Below are 22,523 nucleotides of genomic sequence, written 5' to 3'. Positions count from 1 at the left end.
ACAGGCAAATGTAACATATAAGACAACTGTATGACTAGTATGACTTTATATATACCTGATGTCCCTGCTTTTCCTGGAGTAGGTGGAGCTGATGATGCTGAAAGAAAAAAGACGAGTCTTAAAAACAAATATTCTATGAAAGATAAATGTGAAATTCGAAATATTAAAAATGTAGAAAATAAATTACTATATTTTTGTACGTATATATATATATATATCTATATATCTATATATATATATTTATGTATTTTTGTGCAACAGTCATTTTTTTACAATGTTATTTTTGTACTGTAGACATTGCCAAGTGAAAACATACTAATAGATTCCTTTTTTTGGATATTGCTGGACATTTTCCCTATGCCCTAATCTAGAATTCATAATTGTTACGTGCAGACAATGATTAACATTGTCAGTGCAAAAAGTGTACTTTGCTCTCACAAGCTACTCTAACATATGACACAAATCTATGACAAGTATTAATATGTACCAGAAGTCCCTGCTTCTTTTGTAGTAGGTGGAGTTGATGGCACTGAAGTAAAAAGATTGGTATCGATGAATTGAATTCTATGTTTACTTGCATTGTCTTTCTCTTACATTACAATGAGTTAGATAATCTGAAACATTTTAACATGATAAATAAGCTAAAATACAAGAAATTTAAAGGGGCACATCTTCTTTTTCAAAGCCTAACAATGGAGTGAAAACGCCTATGAAAGTGGGCAATGTTTCCCTAAACGTTGCTTGCATCATAAAGTCACAAACACTTATTTGACACACCTGTGATTTGTGAGTGTTACTAAATGAATGCAGAATATTTTCCTCACAAAAGCATTATTTTTTGTGAAGGGGTTTTTGTGTGTCATCGTTGAAGTCCGAGCTGTCCAAAGTAGCTGGACAAACCATTCATTTCATCTCCCACATATGGAGTGCCACTAGTGCACAGCTGAACATTTTCCAGCTGCTTCTATCTGCAGTTCACATTTACTGTATATGTAGGCAATCACCTACTTTGTCAATGCGGAATATGTGCTTGCTCTTACAGGCAAATGTAACCTATAAGACAACTGTATGACTAGTATGACTTTATATATACCTGATGTCCCTGCTTTTCCTGGAGTAGGTGGAGCTGATGATGCTGAAAGAAAAAAGACGAGTCTTAAAAACAAATATTCTATGAAAGATAAATGTGAAATTCGAAATATTTAAAATGTAGAAAATAAATTACTATATTTTTGTACGTATATATATATATATATATTTATATATTTATGTATTTTTGTGCAACAGTCATTTTTTTACAATGTTATTTTTGTACTGTAGACATTGCCAATTGAAAACATACTAATAGATTCCTTTTTTGGATATTGCTGGACATTTTCCCTATGCCCTAATCTAGAATTCATAATTGTTACGTGCAGACAATGATTAACATTGTCAGTGCAAAAAGTGTACTTTGCTCTCACAAGCTACTCTAACATATGACACAAATCTATGACAAGTATTAATATGTACCAGAAGTCCCTGCTTCTTTTGTAGTAGGTGGAGTTGATGGCACTGAAGTAAAAAGATTGGTATCGATGAATTGAATTCTATGTTTACTTGCATTGTCTTTCTCTTACATTACAATGAGTTAGATAATCTGAAACATTTTAGATAAATAAGCTAAAATACAAGAAATTTAAAAGGGGCAAATCTTCTTTTTCAAAGCCTAACAATGGAGTGAAAACGCCTATGAAAGTGGGCAATGTTTCCCTAAACGTTGCTTGCATCATAAAGTCACAAACACTCATTTGACACATCTGTGATTTGTGAGTGTTACTAAATAAATGCAGAATATTTTCCTCACAAAAGCATTATTTTTTTGTGAAGGGGTTTTTGTGTGTCATCGTTGAAGTCCGAGCTGTCCAAAGTAGCTGGACAAACCATTCATTTCATCTCCCACATATGGAGTGCCACTAGTGCACAGCTGAACATTTTCCAGTTGCTTCTATCTGCAGTTCACATTTACTGTATATGTAGGCAATCACCTACTTTGTCAATGCGGAATATGTGCTTGCTCTTACAGGCAAATGTAACATATAAGACAACTGTATGACTAGTATGACTTTATATATACCTGATGTCCCTGCTTTTCCTGGAGTAGGTGGAGCTGATGATGCTGAAAGAAAAAAGACGAGTCTTAAAAACAAATATTCTATGAAAGATAAATGTGAAATTCGAAATATTAAAAATGTAGAAAATAAATTACTATATTTTTGTACGTATATATATATATATCTATATATCTATATATATATATTTATGTATTTTTGTGCAACAGTCATTTTTTTACAATGTTATTTTTGTACTGTAGACATTGCCAAGTGAAAACATACTAATAGATTCCTTTTTTTGGATATTGCTGGACATTTTCCCTATGCCCTAATCTAGAATTCATAATTGTTACGTGCAGACAATGATTAACATTGTCAGTGCAAAAAGTGTACTTTGCTCTCACAAGCTACTCTAACATATGACACAAATCTATGACAAGTATTAATATGTACCAGAAGTCCCTGCTTCTTTTGTAGTAGGTGGAGTTGATGGCACTGAAGTAAAAAGATTGGTATCGATGAATTGAATTCTATGTTTACTTGCATTGTCTTTCTCTTACATTACAATGAGTTAGATAATCTGAAACATTTTAACATGATAAATAAGCTAAAATACAAGAAATTTAAAGGGGCACATCTTCTTTTTCAAAGCCTTACAATGGAGTGAAAACGCCTATGAAAGTGGGCAATGTTTCCCTAAACGTTGCTTGCATCATAAAGTCACAAACACTTATTTGACACACCTGTGATTTGTGAGTGTTACTAAATGAATGCAGAATATTTTCCTCACAAAAGCATTATTTTTTGTGAAGGGGTTTTTGTGTGTCATCGTTGAAGTCCGAGCTGTCCAAAGTAGCTGGACAAACCATTCATTTCATCTCCCACATATGGAGTGCCACTAGTGCACAGCTGAACATTTTCCAGCTGCTTCTATCTGCAGTTCACATTTACTGTATATGTAGGCAATCACCTACTTTGTCAATGCGGAATATGTGCTTGCTCTTACAGGCAAATGTAACCTATAAGACAACTGTATGACTAGTATGACTTTATATATACCTGATGTCCCTGCTTTTCCTGGAGTAGGTGGAGCTGATGATGCTGAAAGAAAAAAGACGAGTCTTAAAAACAAATATTCTATGAAAGATAAATGTGAAATTCGAAATATTTAAAATGTAGAAAATAAATTACTATATTTTTGTACGTATATATATATATATATATTTATATATTTATGTATTTTTGTGCAACAGTCATTTTTTTACAATGTTATTTTTGTACTGTAGACATTGCCAATTGAAAACATACTAATAGATTCCTTTTTTGGATATTGCTGGACATTTTCCCTATGCCCTAATCTAGAATTCATAATTGTTACGTGCAGACAATGATTAACATTGTCAGTGCAAAAAGTGTACTTTGCTCTCACAAGCTACTCTAACATATGACACAAATCTATGACAAGTATTAATATGTACCAGAAGTCCCTGCTTCTTTTGTAGTAGGTGGAGTTGATGGCACTGAAGTAAAAAGATTGGTATCGATGAATTGAATTCTATGTTTACTTGCATTGTCTTTCTCTTTCATTACAATGAGTTAGATAATCTGAAACATTTTAGATAAATAAGCTAAAATACAAGAAATTTAAAAGGGGCAAATCTTCTTTTTCAAAGCCTAACAATGGAGTGAAAACGCCTATGAAAGTGGGCAATGTTTCCCTAAACGTTGCTTGCATCATAAAGTCACAAACACTCATTTGACACATCTGTGATTTGTGAGTGTTACTAAATAAATGCAGAATATTTTCCTCACAAAAGCATTATTTTTTTGTGAAGGGGTTTTTGTGTGTCATCGCTGAAGTCCGAGCTGTCCAAAGTAGCTGGACAAACCATTCATTTCATCTCCCACATATGGAGTGCCACTAGTGCACAGCTGAACATTTTCCAGCTGCTTCTATCTGCAGTTCACATTTACTGTATATGTAGGCAATCACCTACTTTGTCAATGCGGAATATGTGCTTGCTCTTACAGGCAAATGTAACATATAAGACAACTGTATGACTAGTATGACTTTATATATACCTGATGTCCCTGCTTTTCCTGGAGTAGGTGGAGCTGATGATGCTGAAAGAAAAAAGACGAGTCTTAAAAACAAATATTCTATGAAAGATAAATGTGAAATTCGAAATATTAAAAATGTAGAAAATAAATTACTATATTTTTGTACGTATATATATATATATATCTATATATCTATATATATATATTTATGTATTTTTGTGCAACAGTCATTTTTTTACAATGTTATTTTTGTACTGTAGACATTGCCAAGTGAAAACATACTAATAGATTCCTTTTTTTGGATATTGCTGGACATTTTCCCTATGCCCTAATCTAGAATTCATAATTGTTACGTGCAGACAATGATTAACATTGTCAGTGCAAAAAGTGTACTTTGCTCTCACAAGCTACTCTAACATATGACACAAATCTATGACAAGTATTAATATGTACCAGAAGTCCCTGCTTCTTTTGTAGTAGGTGGAGTTGATGGCACTGAAGTAAAAAGATTGGTATCGATGAATTGAATTCTATGTTTACTTGCATTGTCTTTCTCTTACATTACAATGAGTTAGATAATCTGAAACATTTTAACATGATAAATAAGCTAAAATACAAGAAATTTAAAGGGGCACATCTTCTTTTTCAAAGCCTTACAATGGAGTGAAAACGCCTATGAAAGTGGGCAATGTTTCCCTAAACGTTGCTTGCATCATAAAGTCACAAACACTTATTTGACACACCTGTGATTTGTGAGTGTTACTAAATGAATGCAGAATATTTTCCTCACAAAAGCATTATTTTTTGTGAAGGGGTTTTTGTGTGTCATCGTTGAAGTCCGAGCTGTCCAAAGTAGCTGGACAAACCATTCATTTCATCTCCCACATATGGAGTGCCACTAGTGCACAGCTGAACATTTTCCAGCTGCTTCTATCTGCAGTTCACATTTACTGTATATGTAGGCAATCACCTACTTTGTCAATGCGGAATATGTGCTTGCTCTTACAGGCAAATGTAACCTATAAGACAACTGTATGACTAGTATGACTTTATATATACCTGATGTCCCTGCTTTTCCTGGAGTAGGTGGAGCTGATGATGCTGAAAGAAAAAAGACGAGTCTTAAAAACAAATATTCTATGAAAGATAAATGTGAAATTCGAAATATTTAAAATGTAGAAAATAAATTACTATATTTTTGTACGTATATATATATATATATATTTATATATTTATGTATTTTTGTGCAACAGTCATTTTTTTACAATGTTATTTTTGTACTGTAGACATTGCCAATTGAAAACATACTAATAGATTCCTTTTTTGGATATTGCTGGACATTTTCCCTATGCCCTAATCTAGAATTCATAATTGTTACGTGCAGACAATGATTAACATTGTCAGTGCAAAAAGTGTACTTTGCTCTCACAAGCTACTCTAACATATGACACAAATCTATGACAAGTATTAATATGTACCAGAAGTCCCTGCTTCTTTTGTAGTAGGTGGAGTTGATGGCACTGAAGTAAAAAGATTGGTATCGATGAATTGAATTCTATGTTTACTTGCATTGTCTTTCTCTTACATTACAATGAGTTAGATAATCTGAAACATTTTAGATAAATAAGCTAAAATACAAGAAATTTAAAAGGGGCAAATCTTCTTTTTCAAAGCCTAACAATGGAGTGAAAACGCCTATGAAAGTGGGCAATGTTTCCCTAAACGTTGCTTGCATCATAAAGTCACAAACACTCATTTGACACATCTGTGATTTGTGAGTGTTACTAAATAAATGCAGAATATTTTCCTCACAAAAGCATTATTTTTTTGTGAAGGGGTTTTTGTGTGTCATCGTTGAAGTCCGAGCTGTCCAAAGTAGCTGGACAAACCATTCATTTCATCTCCCACATATGGAGTGCCACTAGTGCACAGCTGAACATTTTCCAGCTGCTTCTATCTGCAGTTCACATTTACTGTATATGTAGGCAATCACCTACTTTGTCAATGCGGAATATGTGCTTGCTCTTACAGGCAAATGTAACATATAAGACAACTGTATGACTAGTATGACTTTATATATACCTGATGTCCCTGCTTTTCCTGGAGTAGGTGGAGCTGATGATGCTGAAAGAAAAAAGACGAGTCTTAAAAACAAATATTCTATGAAAGATAAATGTGAAATTCGAAATATTAAAAATGTAGAAAATAAATTACTATATTTTTGTACGTATATATATATATATATCTATATATCTATATATATATATTTATGTATTTTTGTGCAACAGTCATTTTTTTACAATGTTATTTTTGTACTGTAGACATTGCCAAGTGAAAACATACTAATAGATTCCTTTTTTTGGATATTGCTGGACATTTTCCCTATGCCCTAATCTAGAATTCATAATTGTTACGTGCAGACAATGATTAACATTGTCAGTGCAAAAAGTGTACTTTGCTCTCACAAGCTACTCTAACATATGACACAAATCTATGACAAGTATTAATATGTACCAGAAGTCCCTGCTTCTTTTGTAGTAGGTGGAGTTGATGGCACTGAAGTAAAAAGATTGGTATCGATGAATTGAATTCTATGTTTACTTGCATTGTCTTTCTCTTACATTACAATGAGTTAGATAATCTGAAACATTTTAACATGATAAATAAGCTAAAATACAAGAAATTTAAAGGGGCACATCTTCTTTTTCAAAGCCTTACAATGGAGTGAAAACGCCTATGAAAGTGGGCAATGTTTCCCTAAACGTTGCTTGCATCATAAAGTCACAAACACTTATTTGACACACCTGTGATTTGTGAGTGTTACTAAATGAATGCAGAATATTTTCCTCACAAAAGCATTATTTTTTGTGAAGGGGTTTTTGTGTGTCATCGTTGAAGTCCGAGCTGTCCAAAGTAGCTGGACAAACCATTCATTTCATCTCCCACATATGGAGTGCCACTAGTGCACAGCTGAACATTTTCCAGCTGCTTCTATCTGCAGTTCACATTTACTGTGTATGTAGGCAATCACCTACTTTGTCAATGCGGAATATGTGCTTGCTCTTACAGGCAAATGTAACCTATAAGACAACTGTATGACTAGTATGACTTTATATATACCTGATGTCCCTGCTTTTCCTGGAGTAGGTGGAGCTGATGATGCTGAAAGAAAAAAGACGAGTCTTAAAAACAAATATTCTATGAAAGATAAATGTGAAATTCGAAATATTTAAAATGTAGAAAATAAATTACTATATTTTTGTACATATATATATATATATATATATATATATATATATATATATATTTATGTATTTTTGTGCAACAGTCATTTTTTTACAATGTTATTTTTGTACTGTAGACATTGCCTATTGAAAACATACTAATAGATTCCTTTTTTGGATATTGCTGGACATTTTCCCTATGCCCTAATCTAGAATTCATAATTGTTACGTGCAGACAATGATTAACATTGTCAGTGCAAAAAGTGTACTTTGCTCTCACAAGCTACTCTAACATATGACACAAATCTATGACAAGTATTAATATGTACCAGAAGTCCCTGCTTCTTTTGTAGTAGGTGGAGTTGATGGCACTGAAGTAAAAAGATTGGTATCGATGAATTGAATTCTATGTTTACTTGCATTGTCTTTCTCTTACATTACAATGAGTTAGATAATCTGAAACATTTTAGATAAATAAGCTAAAATACAAGAAATTTAAAAGGGGCAAATCTTCTTTTTCAAAGCCTAACAATGGAGTGAAAACGCCTATGAAAGTGGGCAATGTTTCCCTAAACGTTGCTTGCATCATAAAGTCACAAACACTCATTTGACACATCTGTGATTTGTGAGTGTTACTAAATAAATGCAGAATATTTTCCTCACAAAAGCATTATTTTTTTGTGAAGGGGTTTTTGTGTGTCATCGCTGAAGTCCGAGCTGTCCAAAGTAGCTGGACAAACCATTCATTTCATCTCCCACATATGGAGTGCCACTAGTGCACAGCTGAACATTTTCCAGCTGCTTCTATCTGCAGTTCACATTTACTGTATATGTAGGCAATCACCTACTTTGTCAATGCGGAATATGTGCTTGCTCTTACAGGCAAATGTAACATATAAGACAACTGTATGACTAGTATGACTTTATATATACCTGATGTCCCTGCTTTTCCTGGAGTAGGTGGAGCTGATGATGCTGAAAGAAAAAAGACGAGTCTTAAAAACAAATATTCTATGAAAGATAAATGTGAAATTCGAAATATTAAAAATGTAGAAAATAAATTACTATATTTTTGTACGTATATATATATATATCTATATATCTATATATATATATTTATGTATTTTTGTGCAACAGTCATTTTTTTACAATGTTATTTTTGTACTGTAGACATTGCCAAGTGAAAACATACTAATAGATTCCTTTTTTTGGATATTGCTGGACATTTTCCCTATGCCCTAATCTAGAATTCATAATTGTTACGTGCAGACAATGATTAACATTGTCAGTGCAAAAAGTGTACTTTGCTCTCACAAGCTACTCTAACATATGACACAAATCTATGACAAGTATTAATATGTACCAGAAGTCCCTGCTTCTTTTGTAGTAGGTGGAGTTGATGGCACTGAAGTAAAAAGATTGGTATCGATGAATTGAATTCTATGTTTACTTGCATTGTCTTTCTCTTACATTACAATGAGTTAGATAATCTGAAACATTTTAACATGATAAATAAGCTAAAATACAAGAAATTTAAAGGGGCACATCTTCTTTTTCAAAGCCTTACAATGGAGTGAAAACGCCTATGAAAGTGGGCAATGTTTCCCTAAACGTTGCTTGCATCATAAAGTCACAAACACTTATTTGACACACCTGTGATTTGTGAGTGTTACTAAATGAATGCAGAATATTTTCCTCACAAAAGCATTATATTTTGTGAAGGGGTTTTTGTGTGTCATCGTTGAAGTCCGAGCTGTCCAAAGTAGCTGGACAAACCATTCATTTCATCTCCCACATATGGAGTGCCACTAGTGCACAGCTGAACATTTTCCAGCTGCTTCTATCTGCAGTTCACATTTACTGTATATGTAGGCAATCACCTACTTTGTCAATGCGGAATATGTGCTTGCTCTTACAGGCAAATGTAACCTATAAGACAACTGTATGACTAGTATGACTTTATATATACCTGATGTCCCTGCTTTTCCTGGAGTAGGTGGAGCTGATGATGCTGAAAGAAAAAAGACGAGTCTTAAAAACAAATATTCTATGAAAGATAAATGTGAAATTCGAAATATTTAAAATGTAGAAAATAAATTACTATATTTTTGTACATATATATATATATATATATATATATATATATATTTATGTATTTTTGTGCAACAGTCATTTTTTTACAATGTTATTTTTGTACTGTAGACATTGCCAATTGAAAACATACTAATAGATTCCTTTTTTGGATATTGCTGGACATTTTCCCTATGCCCTAATCTAGAATTCATAATTGTTACGTGCAGACAATGATTAACATTATCAGTGCAAAAAGTGTACTTTGCTCTCACAAGCTACTCTAACATATGACACAAATCTATGACAAGTATTAATATGTACCAGAAGTCCCTGCTTCTTTTGTAGTAGGTGGAGTTGATGGCACTGAAGTAAAAAGATTGGTATCGATGAATTGAATTCTATGTTTACTTGCATTGTCTTTCTCTTACATTACAATGAGTTACATAATCTGAAACATTTTAGATAAATAAGATAAAATACAAGAAATTTAAAAGGGGCAAATCTTCTTTTTCAAAGCCTAACAATGGAGTGAAAACGCCTATGAAAGTGGGCAATGTTTCCCTAAACGTTGCTTGCATCATAAAGTCACAAACACTCATTTGACACATCTGTGATTTGTGAGTGTTACTAAATAAATGCAGAATATTTTCCTCACAAAAGCATTATTTTTTTGTGAAGGGGTTTTTGTGTGTCATCGTTGAAGTCCGAGCTGTCCAAAGTAGTTGGACAAACCGTTCATTTCATCTCCCACATATGGAGTGCCACTAGTGCACAGCTGAACATTTTCCAGCTGCTTCTATCTGCAGTTCACATTTACTGTATATGTAGGCAATCACCTACTTTGTCAATGCGGAATATGTGCTTGCTCTTACAGGCAAATGTAACATATAAGACAACTGTATGACTAGTATGACTTTATATATACCTGATGTCCCTGCTTTTCCTGGAGTAGGTGGAGCTGATGATGCTGAAAGAAAAAAGACGAGTCTTAAAAACAAATATTCTATGAAAGATAAATGTGAAATTCGAAATATTAAAAATGTAGAAAATAAATTACTATATTTTTGTACGTATATATATATATATATATCTATATATCTATATATATATATTTATGTATTTTTGTGCAACAGTCATTTTTTTACAATGTTATTTTTGTACTGTAGACATTGCCAAGTGAAAACATACTAATAGATTCCTTTTTTTGGATATTGCTGGACATTTTCCCTATGCCCTAATCTAGAATTCATAATTGTTACGTGCAGACAATGATTAACATTATCAGTGCAAAAAGTGTACTTTGCTCTCACAAGCTACTCTAACATATGACACAAATCTATGACAAGTATTAATATGTACCAGAAGTCCCTGCTTCTTTTGTAGTAGGTGGAGTTGATGGCACTGAAGTAAAAAGATTGGTATCGATGAATTGAATTCTATGTTTACTTGCATTGTCTTTCTCTTACATTACAATGAGTTAGATAATCTGAAACATTTTAACATGATAAATAAGCTAAAATACAAGAAATTTAAAGGGGCACATCTTCTTTTTCAAAGCCTAACAATGGAGTGAAAACGCCTATGAAAGTGGGCAATGTTTCCCTAAACGTTGCTTGCATCATAAAGTCACAAACACTTATTTGACACACCTGTGATTTGTGAGTGTTACTAAATGAATGCAGAATATTTTCCTCACAAAAGCATTATTTTTTGTGAAGGGGTTTTTGTGTGTCATCGTTGAAGTCCGAGCTGTCCAAAGTAGCTGGACAAACCATTCATTTCATCTCCCACATATGGAGTGCCACTAGTGCACAGCTGAACATTTTCCAGCTGCTTCTATCTGCAGTTCACATTTACTGTATATGTAGGCAATCACCTACTTTGTCAATGCGGAATATGTGCTTGCTCTTACAGGCAAATGTAACCTATAAGACAACTGTATGACTAGTATGACTTTATTTATACCTGATGTCCCTGCTTTTCCTGGAGTAGGTGGAGCTGATGATGCTGAAAGAAAAAAGACGAGTCTTAAAAACAAATATTCTATGAAAGATAAATGTGAAATTCGAAATATTTAAAATGTAGAAAATAAATTACTATATTTTTGTACGTATATATATATATATATATATATATATATATTTATATATTTATGTATTTTTGTGCAACAGTCATTTTTTTACAATGTTATTTTTGTACTGTAGACATTGCCAATTGAAAACATACTAATAGATTCCTTTTTTGGATATTGCTGGACATTTTCCCTATGCCCTAATCTAGAATTCATAATTGTTACGTGCAGACAATGATTAACATTGTCAGTGCAAAAAGTGTACTTTGCTCTCACAAGCTACTCTAACATATGACACAAATCTATGACAAGTATTAATATGTACCAGAAGTCCCTGCTTCTCTTGTAGTAGGTGGAGTTGATGGCACTGAAGTAAAAAGATTGGTATCGATGAATTGAATTCTATGTTTACTTGCATTGTCTTTCTCTTACATTACAATGAGTTAGATAATCTGAAACATTTTAGATAAATAAGCTAAAATACAAGAAATTTAAAAGGGGCAAATCTTCTTTTTCAAAGCCTAACAATGGAGTGAAAACGCCTATGAAAGTGGGCAATGTTTCCCTAAACGTTGCTTGCATCATAAAGTCACAAACACTTATTTGACACATCTGTGATTTGTGAGTGTTACTAAATAAATGCAGAATATTTTCCTCACAAAAGCATTATTTTTTTGTGAAGGGGTTTTTGTGTGTCATCGTTGAAGTCCGAGCTGTCCAAAGTAGCTGGACAAACCATTCATTTCATCTCCCACATATGGAGTGCCACTAGTGCACAGCTGAACATTTTCCAGCTGCTTCTATCTGCAGTTCACATTTACTGTATATGTAGGCAATCACCTACTTTGTCAATGCGGAATATGTGCTTGCTCTTACAGGCAAATGTAACATATAAGACAACTGTATGACTAGTATGACTTTATATATACCTGATGTCCCTGCTTTTCCTGGAGTAGGTGGAGCTGATGATGCTGAAAGAAAAAAGACGAGTCTTAAAAACAAATATTCTATGAAAGATAAATGTGAAATTCGAAATATTAAAAATGTAGAAAATAAATTACTATATTTTTGTACGTATATATATATATATCTATATATCTATATATATATATTTATGTATTTTTGTGCAATAGTCATTTTTTTACAATGTTATTTTTGTACTGTAGACATTGCCAAGTGAAAACATACTAATAGATTCCTTTTTTTGGATATTGCTGGACATTTTCCCTATGCCCTAATCTAGAATTCATAATTGTTACGTGCAGACAATGATTAACATTGTCAGTGCAAAAAGTGTACTTTGCTCTCACAAGCTACTCTAACATATGACACAAATCTATGACAAGTATTAATATGTACCAGAAGTCCCTGCTTCTTTTGTAGTAGGTGGAGTTGATGGCACTGAAGTAAAAAGATTGGTATCGATGAATTGAATTCTATGTTTACTTGCATTGTCTTTCTCTTACATTACAATGAGTTAGATAATCTGAAACATTTTAACATGATAAATAAGATAAAATACAAGAAATTTAAAGGGGCACATCTTCTTTTTCAAAGCCTAACAATGGAGTGAAAACGCCTATGAAAGTGGGCAATGTTTCCCTAAACGTTGCTTGCATCATAAAGTCACAAACACTCATTTGACACACCTGTGATTTGTGAGTGTTACTAAATGAATGAAGAATATTTTCCTCACAAAAGCATTATTTTTTGTGAAGGGGTTTTTGTGTGTCATCGTTGAAGTCCGAGCTGTCCAAAGTAGCTGGACAAACCATTCATTTCATCTCCCACATATGGAGTGCCACTAGTGCACAGCTGAACATTTCCCAGCTGCTTCTATCTGCAGTTCACATTTACTGTATATGTAGGCAATCACCTACTTTGTCAATGCGGAATATGTGCTTGCTCTTACAGGCAAATGTAACATATAAGACAACTGTATGACTAGTATGACTTTATATATACCTGATGTCCCTGCTTTTCCTGGAGTAGGTGGAGCTGATGATGCTGAAAGAAAAAAGATGAGTCTTAAAAACAAATATTCTATGAAAGATAAATGTGAAATTCGAAATATTAAAAATGTAGAAAATAAATTACTATATTTTTGTACGTATATATATATATATATATATATATATATAGATATATATATATTTATGTATTTTTGTGCAACAGTTATTTTTTTACAATGTTATTTTTGTACTGTAGACATTGCCAAGTGAAAACATACTAATAGATTCCTTTTTTTGGATATTGCTGGACATTTTCCCTATGCCCTAATCTAGAATTCATAATTGTTACGTGCAGACAATGATTAACATTGTCAGTGCAAAAAGTGTACTTTGCTCTCACAAGCTACTCTAACATATGACACAAATGTATGACAAGTATTAATATGTACCAGAAGTCCCTGCTTCTTTTGTAGTAGGTGGAGTTGATGGCACTGAAGTAAAAAGATTGGTATCGATGAATTGAATTCTATGTTTACTTGCATTGTCTTTCTCTTACATTACAATGAGTTAGATAATCTGAAACATTTTAACATGATAAATAAGCTAAAATACAAGAAATTTAAAAGGGGCAAATCTTCTTTTTCAAAGCCTAACAATGGAGTGAAAACGCCTATGAAAGTGGGCAATGTTTCCCTAAACGTTGCTTGCATCATAAAGTCACAAACACTCATTTGACACACCTGTGATTTGTGAGTGTTACTAAATGAATGCAGAATATTTTCCTCACAAAAGCATTATTTTTTGTGAAGGGGTTTTTGTGTGTCATCGTTGAAGTCCGAGCTGTCCAAAGTAGCTGGACAAACCATTCATTTCATCTCCCACATATGGAGTGCCACTAGTGCACAGCTGAACATTTTCCAGCTGCTTCTATCTGCAGTTCACATTTACTGTATATGTAGGCAATCACCTACTTTGTCAATGCAGAATATGTGCTTGCTCTTACAGGCATATGTAACATATAAGACAACTGTATGACTAGCATGACTTTATATATACCTGATGTCCCTGCTTTTCCTGGAGTAGGTGGAGCTGATGACGCTGAAAGAAAAAAGATGAGTCTTAAAAACAAATATTCTATGAAAGATAAATGTGAAATTCGAAATATTAAAGTAGTAGCAGGCTCTTCGCTACATGTTGTCTGAGCAGAGCATTGGGCTTTCCAGCCAATGGGGCAGAGGGGAATAGCCATTAATTTGGCAGGTGATGGCCCTTAATGTGGCAGAGGCACCAGGGGGGGTGAGGCACATTGCCCTGGAGGGTTCTTGCTCGGGTTTGTTTTGGGATGATGGGGTGCATCTCTCGGACTTTGAATGTTTGAATTTTTTTTTATTTGACTATATCAGAGGTTGTTGAAAAGGCCTTGTTTCTTTTTTGGTGGGGGGGCATCCAGCTTAAGGTGTTAAGGGATGTGCTCTTGGCGAAAGCTTAACAAGCATCTAGGGGATGAACCTCTGGGGAGAGCATTTAATGGTATTTCGGTGGGAGGTTCCTGGCTGGTGGTGCTGGGAACTTTGGGTCTGGGGATGGGCATGTCCTCCTCTGGTAAGCTTAGGGAAGTTTTTGTTTCTTCTTATTTTTTCATGTTAATTATTTATGTTATTTATAGGTGTTTTTGGTACTCATTGCCCTTTTAACGCACCTAGTTTTGGTTTATGTTACGTGGCAATGCCAAGTTAAATAAATCGTCTGTGGCCTTTTCAACCCCACAGATTGGTTGGGGGGCCTGGCCCAGGCATCGAGACTTGACCATAATTATTATTAATAATTTATTTCATAGTTTCAAATGGGAAACTACTACTTAGGATTTATTACTTTGTGCTGATTATTACTATGATTTATATAGAAATACCGTATTTGCCCGAATATAGGCCACACTTTTTCCCACCACTTTAATTCTTTAAAGCGGGGGTGCGGCATATATTCGGGGTCTAGCGCAGGAATTCTTATTGCCCGACGCCCGGGACATGTAGTTCCGGGCGCCGGGCAGGCAGCAGGGTTAGGATACAGATCCCCCGCAACGCTGCAAGGGACCTGCATCCTACTCTCCAAGATGCTGAGACAGCCTCCCCTGGTAGCATACTGACCTCATAGGAATATGTAGTATGTTGATCCAATGGTACCAAGGTGAATATTTCACTTTCCTGCTCATTGTGATTGTTAATGATCTAATTTACTAAATAGCTCTCATAACAAATGAATCACATGAAGTGTGGTATACAATACTGCTGTGATCCATTTTAGCACATCCTATAGATCTAAGCTAGAAAGAGTTAACCAAGATTGGCCACTAATAATGCATTGTGATTTGGTGAGTTGAAAAGTTACACCTCACTTGAAACAATTAGTGAGCAATTCCATGACTCGTGTTCTACAGTGCTATGAAATCATAGAATTGTTATATCATTTACTGCACATCTCAACAGAGCTGATCATGTGCATTTACTTAATATCAAATTTGTCATATTTTTAGAAACAATACCTAACAATTACCAAGTGAAACTAACAAAATTGCAATACATATTTCTACTTTCGATGCATTATTGAGAGACTTACATACTTTACACAATATTAGTGGATATTAAAGCTCAATTACGTCATTTTATTCATACTACAAATAATAATCATACCTTTCTTTTTATTGTAAAGTAAATCTACAAGAAAGGGAATGGACAGGAATGGACAGGAGCTATGCTAATGTAAGGAAATGTTTAGAGAACACACTTTTCTAGAGAAATAATGTGTTATTGATATCATCTTACCATAACAGTACCAAGTAGACCACACTGTATTTCTACTTACCTAAATGAGGCATTTCTGAAATAATCAATTTCTTATACTAAGCATCAGTATTCTGCTTACACATAATTTGAAATGTGTCAATGACATATGTAAACCCAACATGTCTGGAGCTGATGAGATATGTGTAGAGACATTATATTTTGCAACACATAGTGGAAACTGTTGATGCTTGTAATGTTATTTGGACATGAGACATGTAAAAAATTGCCTTATAAAAAAAACATTTTTTTTTGTAATTTTCCTTCATAGATTTTCTAGCAAGTTCTAATCTAATTTATTATATCATCTTCTATTCAGTGTCACCACTGTGTACTTGTACATACTATGCCTTCATTTGAACTAAATGCTTAAAATTAAACATATAATTATATATTATAGTTTTTTTCATTACTCATTTCCTTATTATTCTTTAACATAGCTCTATTTCATCCATCTATGAAAACAATTAAAATAAATATTGCAGTAAAATGTAAGTTAATTTTTCTTTATAACAGCAACTTTAGCATGACAGTTAACAAGACAAAATAACTAATGCAAATCAAAAATGTACTTGTTTCTAATATTTATTATTTTTTTATTATTTTAAGCCATCCTCAGTGTAAACTGTCTATAAACAACCACAACCTTTACACTTTTTTCTGGATTTCTCTCACTCAATTTCTGTGTGTCAATGGTATGTCTTTAATGAATCTGCCTCACACTTTCATCTCCTTGTTTCTCTCTCTAGACAGACAATTTCTTATTATTTTCCTCAATCGTGAGAGCTCAGTGAATGCCTAATGTATTTCCAGCTACTTTCCAATAATCTGCATACCTTGGAACTTTCCAGGTTTGACCCGGAGATTGCCAGGTGAAGCACCATCTTGACACGCCCCGCTCCCCGCCCATTTTCCCTTGAATTAGGGGTGTTTCCAGCAGACATCAGCGGGAACACCCCTGACATCAGTGGGCCATCCTGGCCGCGTCCCGCAAGGGTAGGCTCTGGGAAGCCGGAGCCCAAAAGTTCCAAGGTATGATATTCTGTCTGACGTTTCCACAATGGTAAGTTCTAGGAGGCACTATAATGTCATCAAATTGCCCCTTCTGAGAGCTCACCGTTAACAACATATACCTTTTGATCTGTACTAATATAATTTAGCATAATGCTACAAAGGTAAACGGCGCAGTTTTGCAAAATATTAATAATGTTTTGGGATTTGTGTAAAAGAAATAGTGCATAGGATTGACTAAATGAAACTATACCATGACTCACTATTGTGTATTTCAGCAACCAATTAAATTTAAACATTTAAAACCAAAAAAATTAAAAATTCTATATAATAAAAGACATTTAATTTGAATATATAACTGAGGGTTGGGAAAATGTGGTTTAAATTACTCATTTCCTATTTAAGTGAAATACATGAGTGTATAAAATATCTCAGCTTTGATAAAGGTATAGATAAAAGAGCTCCTAGACATTTAAATCCTAGAACCTCCGAGGCCCAAGTTCCCCCGTCAAGAATTAAAGGTCTGTATGAGACGACTCTATTGGTCGCTCATGTGCATGTCGTTAATTTCCAACATGTGATATTTTTACAAAGAATACTTAGCAATTACCAAGTGAAGCCAACAAAATTGCATTGCATTGCATAGTTTTTCTTTTAGGTGCATTACTGAGATACTTACACAATATTAGTGGATAAAAAGCTTAATTACATACCTTTCTTTACATTGTGATGTAAATCTACAAGAAAGGGACCTTTCTTTACATTGTGATGTGAATCTACAAGAAAGGAAGTGGGTATTTCATTATTTATTTTCTTGTTAAATAAACGTTAACATTCAGCTGTATTCATGTGACTTTGAGTTATGATGAATATGAACCAGATATCTATATTTCACATATTAATACTAATGCACTAATGTCATCTACAGTTCAGGTGTTCAAATTGTGATAACCTGGCTGTGTCACAAAAAAGGTAGAGTTAGGAGCTATGCTAATGTTAGGTCAATGTCAAAATGTTTAGCGGACACACTTTTCTGGAGAAATCATGGGTTTTGTATATCATCTTCCCATAACAGTACCAAACTAAGTTGTTATACTTAAATTAATAAATTTAATAAAGAAAAATGTTGCTAAGGTGAATATTTCCTTTTCCCTCCCTTTTAGCCTTCTATAATCCATAGGAAAAATGTGCCTGTGTCCAACATCATCCATATATCTGATATATGGCATGCAAAGCAGAAAAAAATGCAAGTAGACCATACTGTACTTCTACTTACCTAAATGATGATTAGCTGAAAAAAAAGAAAAACATTTCTGAAATAATCAATTTCTTATACTAAGCATCAGCATTGTGCTTTATTGAAGGTGTCATACATTATCTGACATTTGTATAATGACCCATGTAACCCAACATGTCTGGAGCTAATGAGATGTGTGTAGTGCATAAGACAATTTTATAATATTGTCAGAAATTCCATAAATGCTTCTGATGAAGCATTCTGATGCTTCTGATGCTTGTAATGTTCACTTGGACACGAGACTGTATAAATGGCCTTATAAAAACATTTTTTAAAATTTTCCTTCATGGATTTGCTAGCAAGTCTTGATCCCAAATATTCTAAAGGGCTTGGTTTTTAATTTGTGTTTTTATTTCCACAAATCTAACCTCATTCAATTCTACTCCTCCTCCCAATGTCGTCAACACACGCTGTGCGTGTTGACAACATTGGGAGAAGGAGTAGAATTACGGAAGTGGATCAGAGGACTAAGACGGCGTCTCTTTGTGGTAGCTGCTATGAAGTTTGAAGCCTGGACTCTGTAACATCTGAAACGGAGGACAACAAGTTTGCCTTTCTTTTATATGTTAAAATTATCGTTTTCATCTACTCCACTCCGCTGTCTACCTTCTTTATCTACAAGTACCAGTGTGGGATAAAGAAACTCCTAAGGAGATCATCACACTCTATTTATTGGCATATTTATGCCCTTTAAATTGTAAGGGTCCGATCTGCTTAATAGCTTTTTTTGGAGACCTACTTTAATATACTACACCATAATTATTTTTCTCTTTTTTTCTCTTCCCTTTATATATGAGCCTTTTGGATACTGTGTGTGGGAACTCTCGTTGGAAGGGTATCTTTGTACATATTATTTTTGTGTTGCACATATAATTTACTCACTTATTATTTGGGTGTGCATATAAGTGTGTGGTTTTGATTGTATTTAATTTGGAACATTTTGGGGAGTTTGTTCCTGTGTCTCTGCAGCACAATCTCACCAGAAGGTGTAATACTTATATTTAATTAGAATATTACGCTTCACTTTTTTGTATTTTGAGTATCATACTGTACTTCTACTTACCAAAATGAGGGTTAGCTGAAAAAAAAGAAAGACATTTCTGAAATAATCAATTTCTTATACTAAGCATCAGCATTGTGCTTATTGAAAGTGCCATATATAATCTGAAATTTGTATAACGACCCATGTAACCCAACATGTCTGGAGCTAATGAGATGTGTGTAGCGCATAAGACAATTTTAAAATATTGTCAGAAATTCCATAAATGCTTCTGATGAAGCATTCTGATGCTTCTGATGCTTGTAATGTTCACTTGGACATGAGACTGTATAAATGACCTGATAGAAACATTTTTTTTAATTTTCCTTCATAGATTTGCTAGCAAGTCTTGAACCCAAATATTCTGAAGGGCTTACTTTTAATGCCTGTTCTTTTGTCAACACCAATAGTTTTTAATTTGTGTTTTTATTTCCACAAATCTATCCTCATTTAATATATCATGTTCTATTCAGTGTCACCACTGTGTACTTGTACATACTATGTCTTCATTTGAAATAAATGCATAAAATTAGACTTAGAATTATATATCATAGATTTTTTCATTACTCGTTTGCTTTTTTCTTTAACATACCTCTATTGGGTCCATCTATGAAAAAAATAAAATAAATATTGCAGTAAAACATGAGTTAATTTTTCTTTATAACAGCAACTTTAGCATGACCGTTAACAAGACAATCTAACTAAAGCAAAAATTTGTGATAGAACCTCGGAGGGGCAAGTTTCGCCGTCAAGAATTAAAGGTCTGTATGAGCGACTCTATTGGTCGCTCATGTGCATGTCGTTAATTTCCAACGTGTGATATTTTTAGCAATAATACTTTGCAATTACCAAGTAAAGCCAACAAAATTGCAATGCATAGTTTTTCTTTTAGGTGCATTACTGAGATACTTACATTTTTTACATAATCTTAGTGGATAGAAAGCTTAATTACATACCTTTCTTTACATTGTGATGTAAATCTACAAGAAAGGGACCTTTCTTTACATTGTGATGTGAATCTACAAGAAAGGAAGTGGGTATTTCATTATTTATTTTCTTGTTAAATGAACGTTAACATTCAGCTGTATTCATGTGACTTTGAGTTATGATGAATATGAACCAGATATCTGTATTTCACATATTAATACTAATGCACTAATGTAATCTGCCGTTCAGGTGTTCAAATTGTGATAACCTGGCTGCGTCACAAAAAAGGTAGAGTTAGGAGCTATGCTAATGTTAGGTCAATATCAAAATGTTTAGAGGACACACTTTTGTGGAGAAATCATGGGTTTTGTATATCATCTTCCCATAACAGTACCAAACTAAGTTGTTATACTTAAATTAATAAATTTAATAAAGAAAAATGTTGCTAAGGTGAATATTTCCTTTTCCCTCCCTTTTAGCCTTCTATAATCCATTGGAAAAATGTGCCTGTGTCCAACATCCAACTGTGTCCAACTGTGTCTGACATTTGTATAATGACCCATGTAACCCAACATGTCTGGAGCTAATGAGATGTGTGTAGTGCATAAGACAATTTTAAAATATTGTCAGAAATTCCATAAATGCTTCTGATGAAGCATTCTGATGCTTCTGATGCTTGTAATGTTCACTTGGACATGAGACTGTATAAATGGCCTTATAAAAACATTTTTTTAAAATTTTCCTTCATGGACTTGCTAGCAAGTCTTAATCCCAAATATTCTGAAGGGCTTGCTTTGAATGCCTGTTCTTTTATCAACACTAATGGTTTTTAATTTTAATTTTTTTAATTTTTATTTCCACAAATATAACCTCATTTATTATATCATGTTCTATTCAGTGTCACCACTGTGTACATCCTAGACTTGGGCACCAGGGGGCTCTTCGTGCTCGTCTTCGGCAAAAAAAAAAAATCTTCGTATTCCGCGAATATTCGCCCGTTCCTGTCTTCTCTTCGGGCGAATATTCGTGGACATTCTTCGTGTTCGTTTTTTCTTTGTTTTTTCTGGTTAAGGAGTTAATACGGGGTTAACGCGTACCGCAGCAGCTCTGGTGCCAGGAGTTTAAATGTCCATATGAGCAACTCTATTGGTCGCCAGCAGGGGGCCTCCTGCAGGCGACCAATGAGCACACTACCATATATGGCTAATATATTCTCGGGCAGAATGCTGCCCTCTATTGGTAAGATACATTAAGTAGCATTGTTCCATATGCTTGAAATCCAAAGTTATTATGCTACTCAATGTATCTTACCAATAGATACATTGAGCACACTGCCACATATGGCTAATATATCTTCGGGCAGAATGCTGCCCTCTATGGGTAAGATACATTCAGTAGCATAATAACTTTGGATTTCAAATTTTTTTCTGTTTTGCTTGCCACAAAAATAATCTAGACCATAGTGTATTTCTACTTACCTGAATGAGGATTTGCTGAACGAAAAAGAAAGAAATTTCTTTAATAATCAGTTTCTAATATTAAGCATCAGCATTGTGCTTATTGTCATATATAATTTGAAATTTGTGTCATAGATAATTTGAAATTTGTACAATGACACATGTTTACTCAACATGTCTGTAGCTGATGGGATTTGTAAAGCGCATAAGATAATTAAAAAAAAATGTCAGAAATTCTATGTTGCAACAAATAGTAGAAACTGTTGATGCTTGTAATGTTCATTTTGATATGAGACTGTAAAATTGCCCATATAAAAAACATTTGTTTTATTTTGCTTCATAGATTTGCTAGCAAGTCTATCTCAAATATTCTGAAGAGCCTGCTTTGGATTCCTGTTCTGTTCTCAGTGCTAAGAGTTTTAATTTATGTTTTATCTCATTTATTATATCATATTCTATTCAATGTTATCACTGTTTACTT

General features: G+C 33.7%; 1 protein-coding gene across 1 annotated transcript in view; it reads right to left on the bottom strand.

Annotated features, from left to right (window-relative positions):
- Positions 1–22,523, bottom strand: part of LOC128491378 (mucin-19-like) — a 130,611-nt gene that overhangs the window by 95,789 nt on the left and 12,299 nt on the right. The window contains exons 5-20 of the mRNA XM_053463701.1: positions 22,064–22,078; positions 14,531–14,572; positions 13,488–13,529; positions 12,452–12,493; positions 11,417–11,458; positions 10,377–10,418; positions 9,348–9,389; positions 8,312–8,353; positions 7,275–7,316; positions 6,237–6,278; positions 5,214–5,255; positions 4,176–4,217; positions 3,153–3,194; positions 2,117–2,158; positions 1,094–1,135; positions 56–97 (exon numbers count right to left, since the gene is read on the bottom strand). Of these exons, the coding sequence (XP_053319676.1) occupies positions 56–97; positions 1,094–1,135; positions 2,117–2,158; positions 3,153–3,194; positions 4,176–4,217; positions 5,214–5,255; positions 6,237–6,278; positions 7,275–7,316; positions 8,312–8,353; positions 9,348–9,389; positions 10,377–10,418; positions 11,417–11,458; positions 12,452–12,493; positions 13,488–13,529; positions 14,531–14,572; positions 22,064–22,078 (645 nt within the window). The remainder of the gene's footprint in view (positions 1–55; positions 98–1,093; positions 1,136–2,116; positions 2,159–3,152; positions 3,195–4,175; positions 4,218–5,213; positions 5,256–6,236; positions 6,279–7,274; positions 7,317–8,311; positions 8,354–9,347; positions 9,390–10,376; positions 10,419–11,416; positions 11,459–12,451; positions 12,494–13,487; positions 13,530–14,530; positions 14,573–22,063; positions 22,079–22,523) is intronic.

The sequence above is a fragment of the Spea bombifrons genome, chromosome 4, assembly GCF_027358695.1.
Source record: "Spea bombifrons isolate aSpeBom1 chromosome 4, aSpeBom1.2.pri, whole genome shotgun sequence".
In the NCBI taxonomy this organism is placed as follows: domain Eukaryota; kingdom Metazoa; phylum Chordata; class Amphibia; order Anura; family Pelobatidae; genus Spea; species Spea bombifrons.
This window is presented reverse-complemented; position numbering and strand designations above follow the sequence as displayed.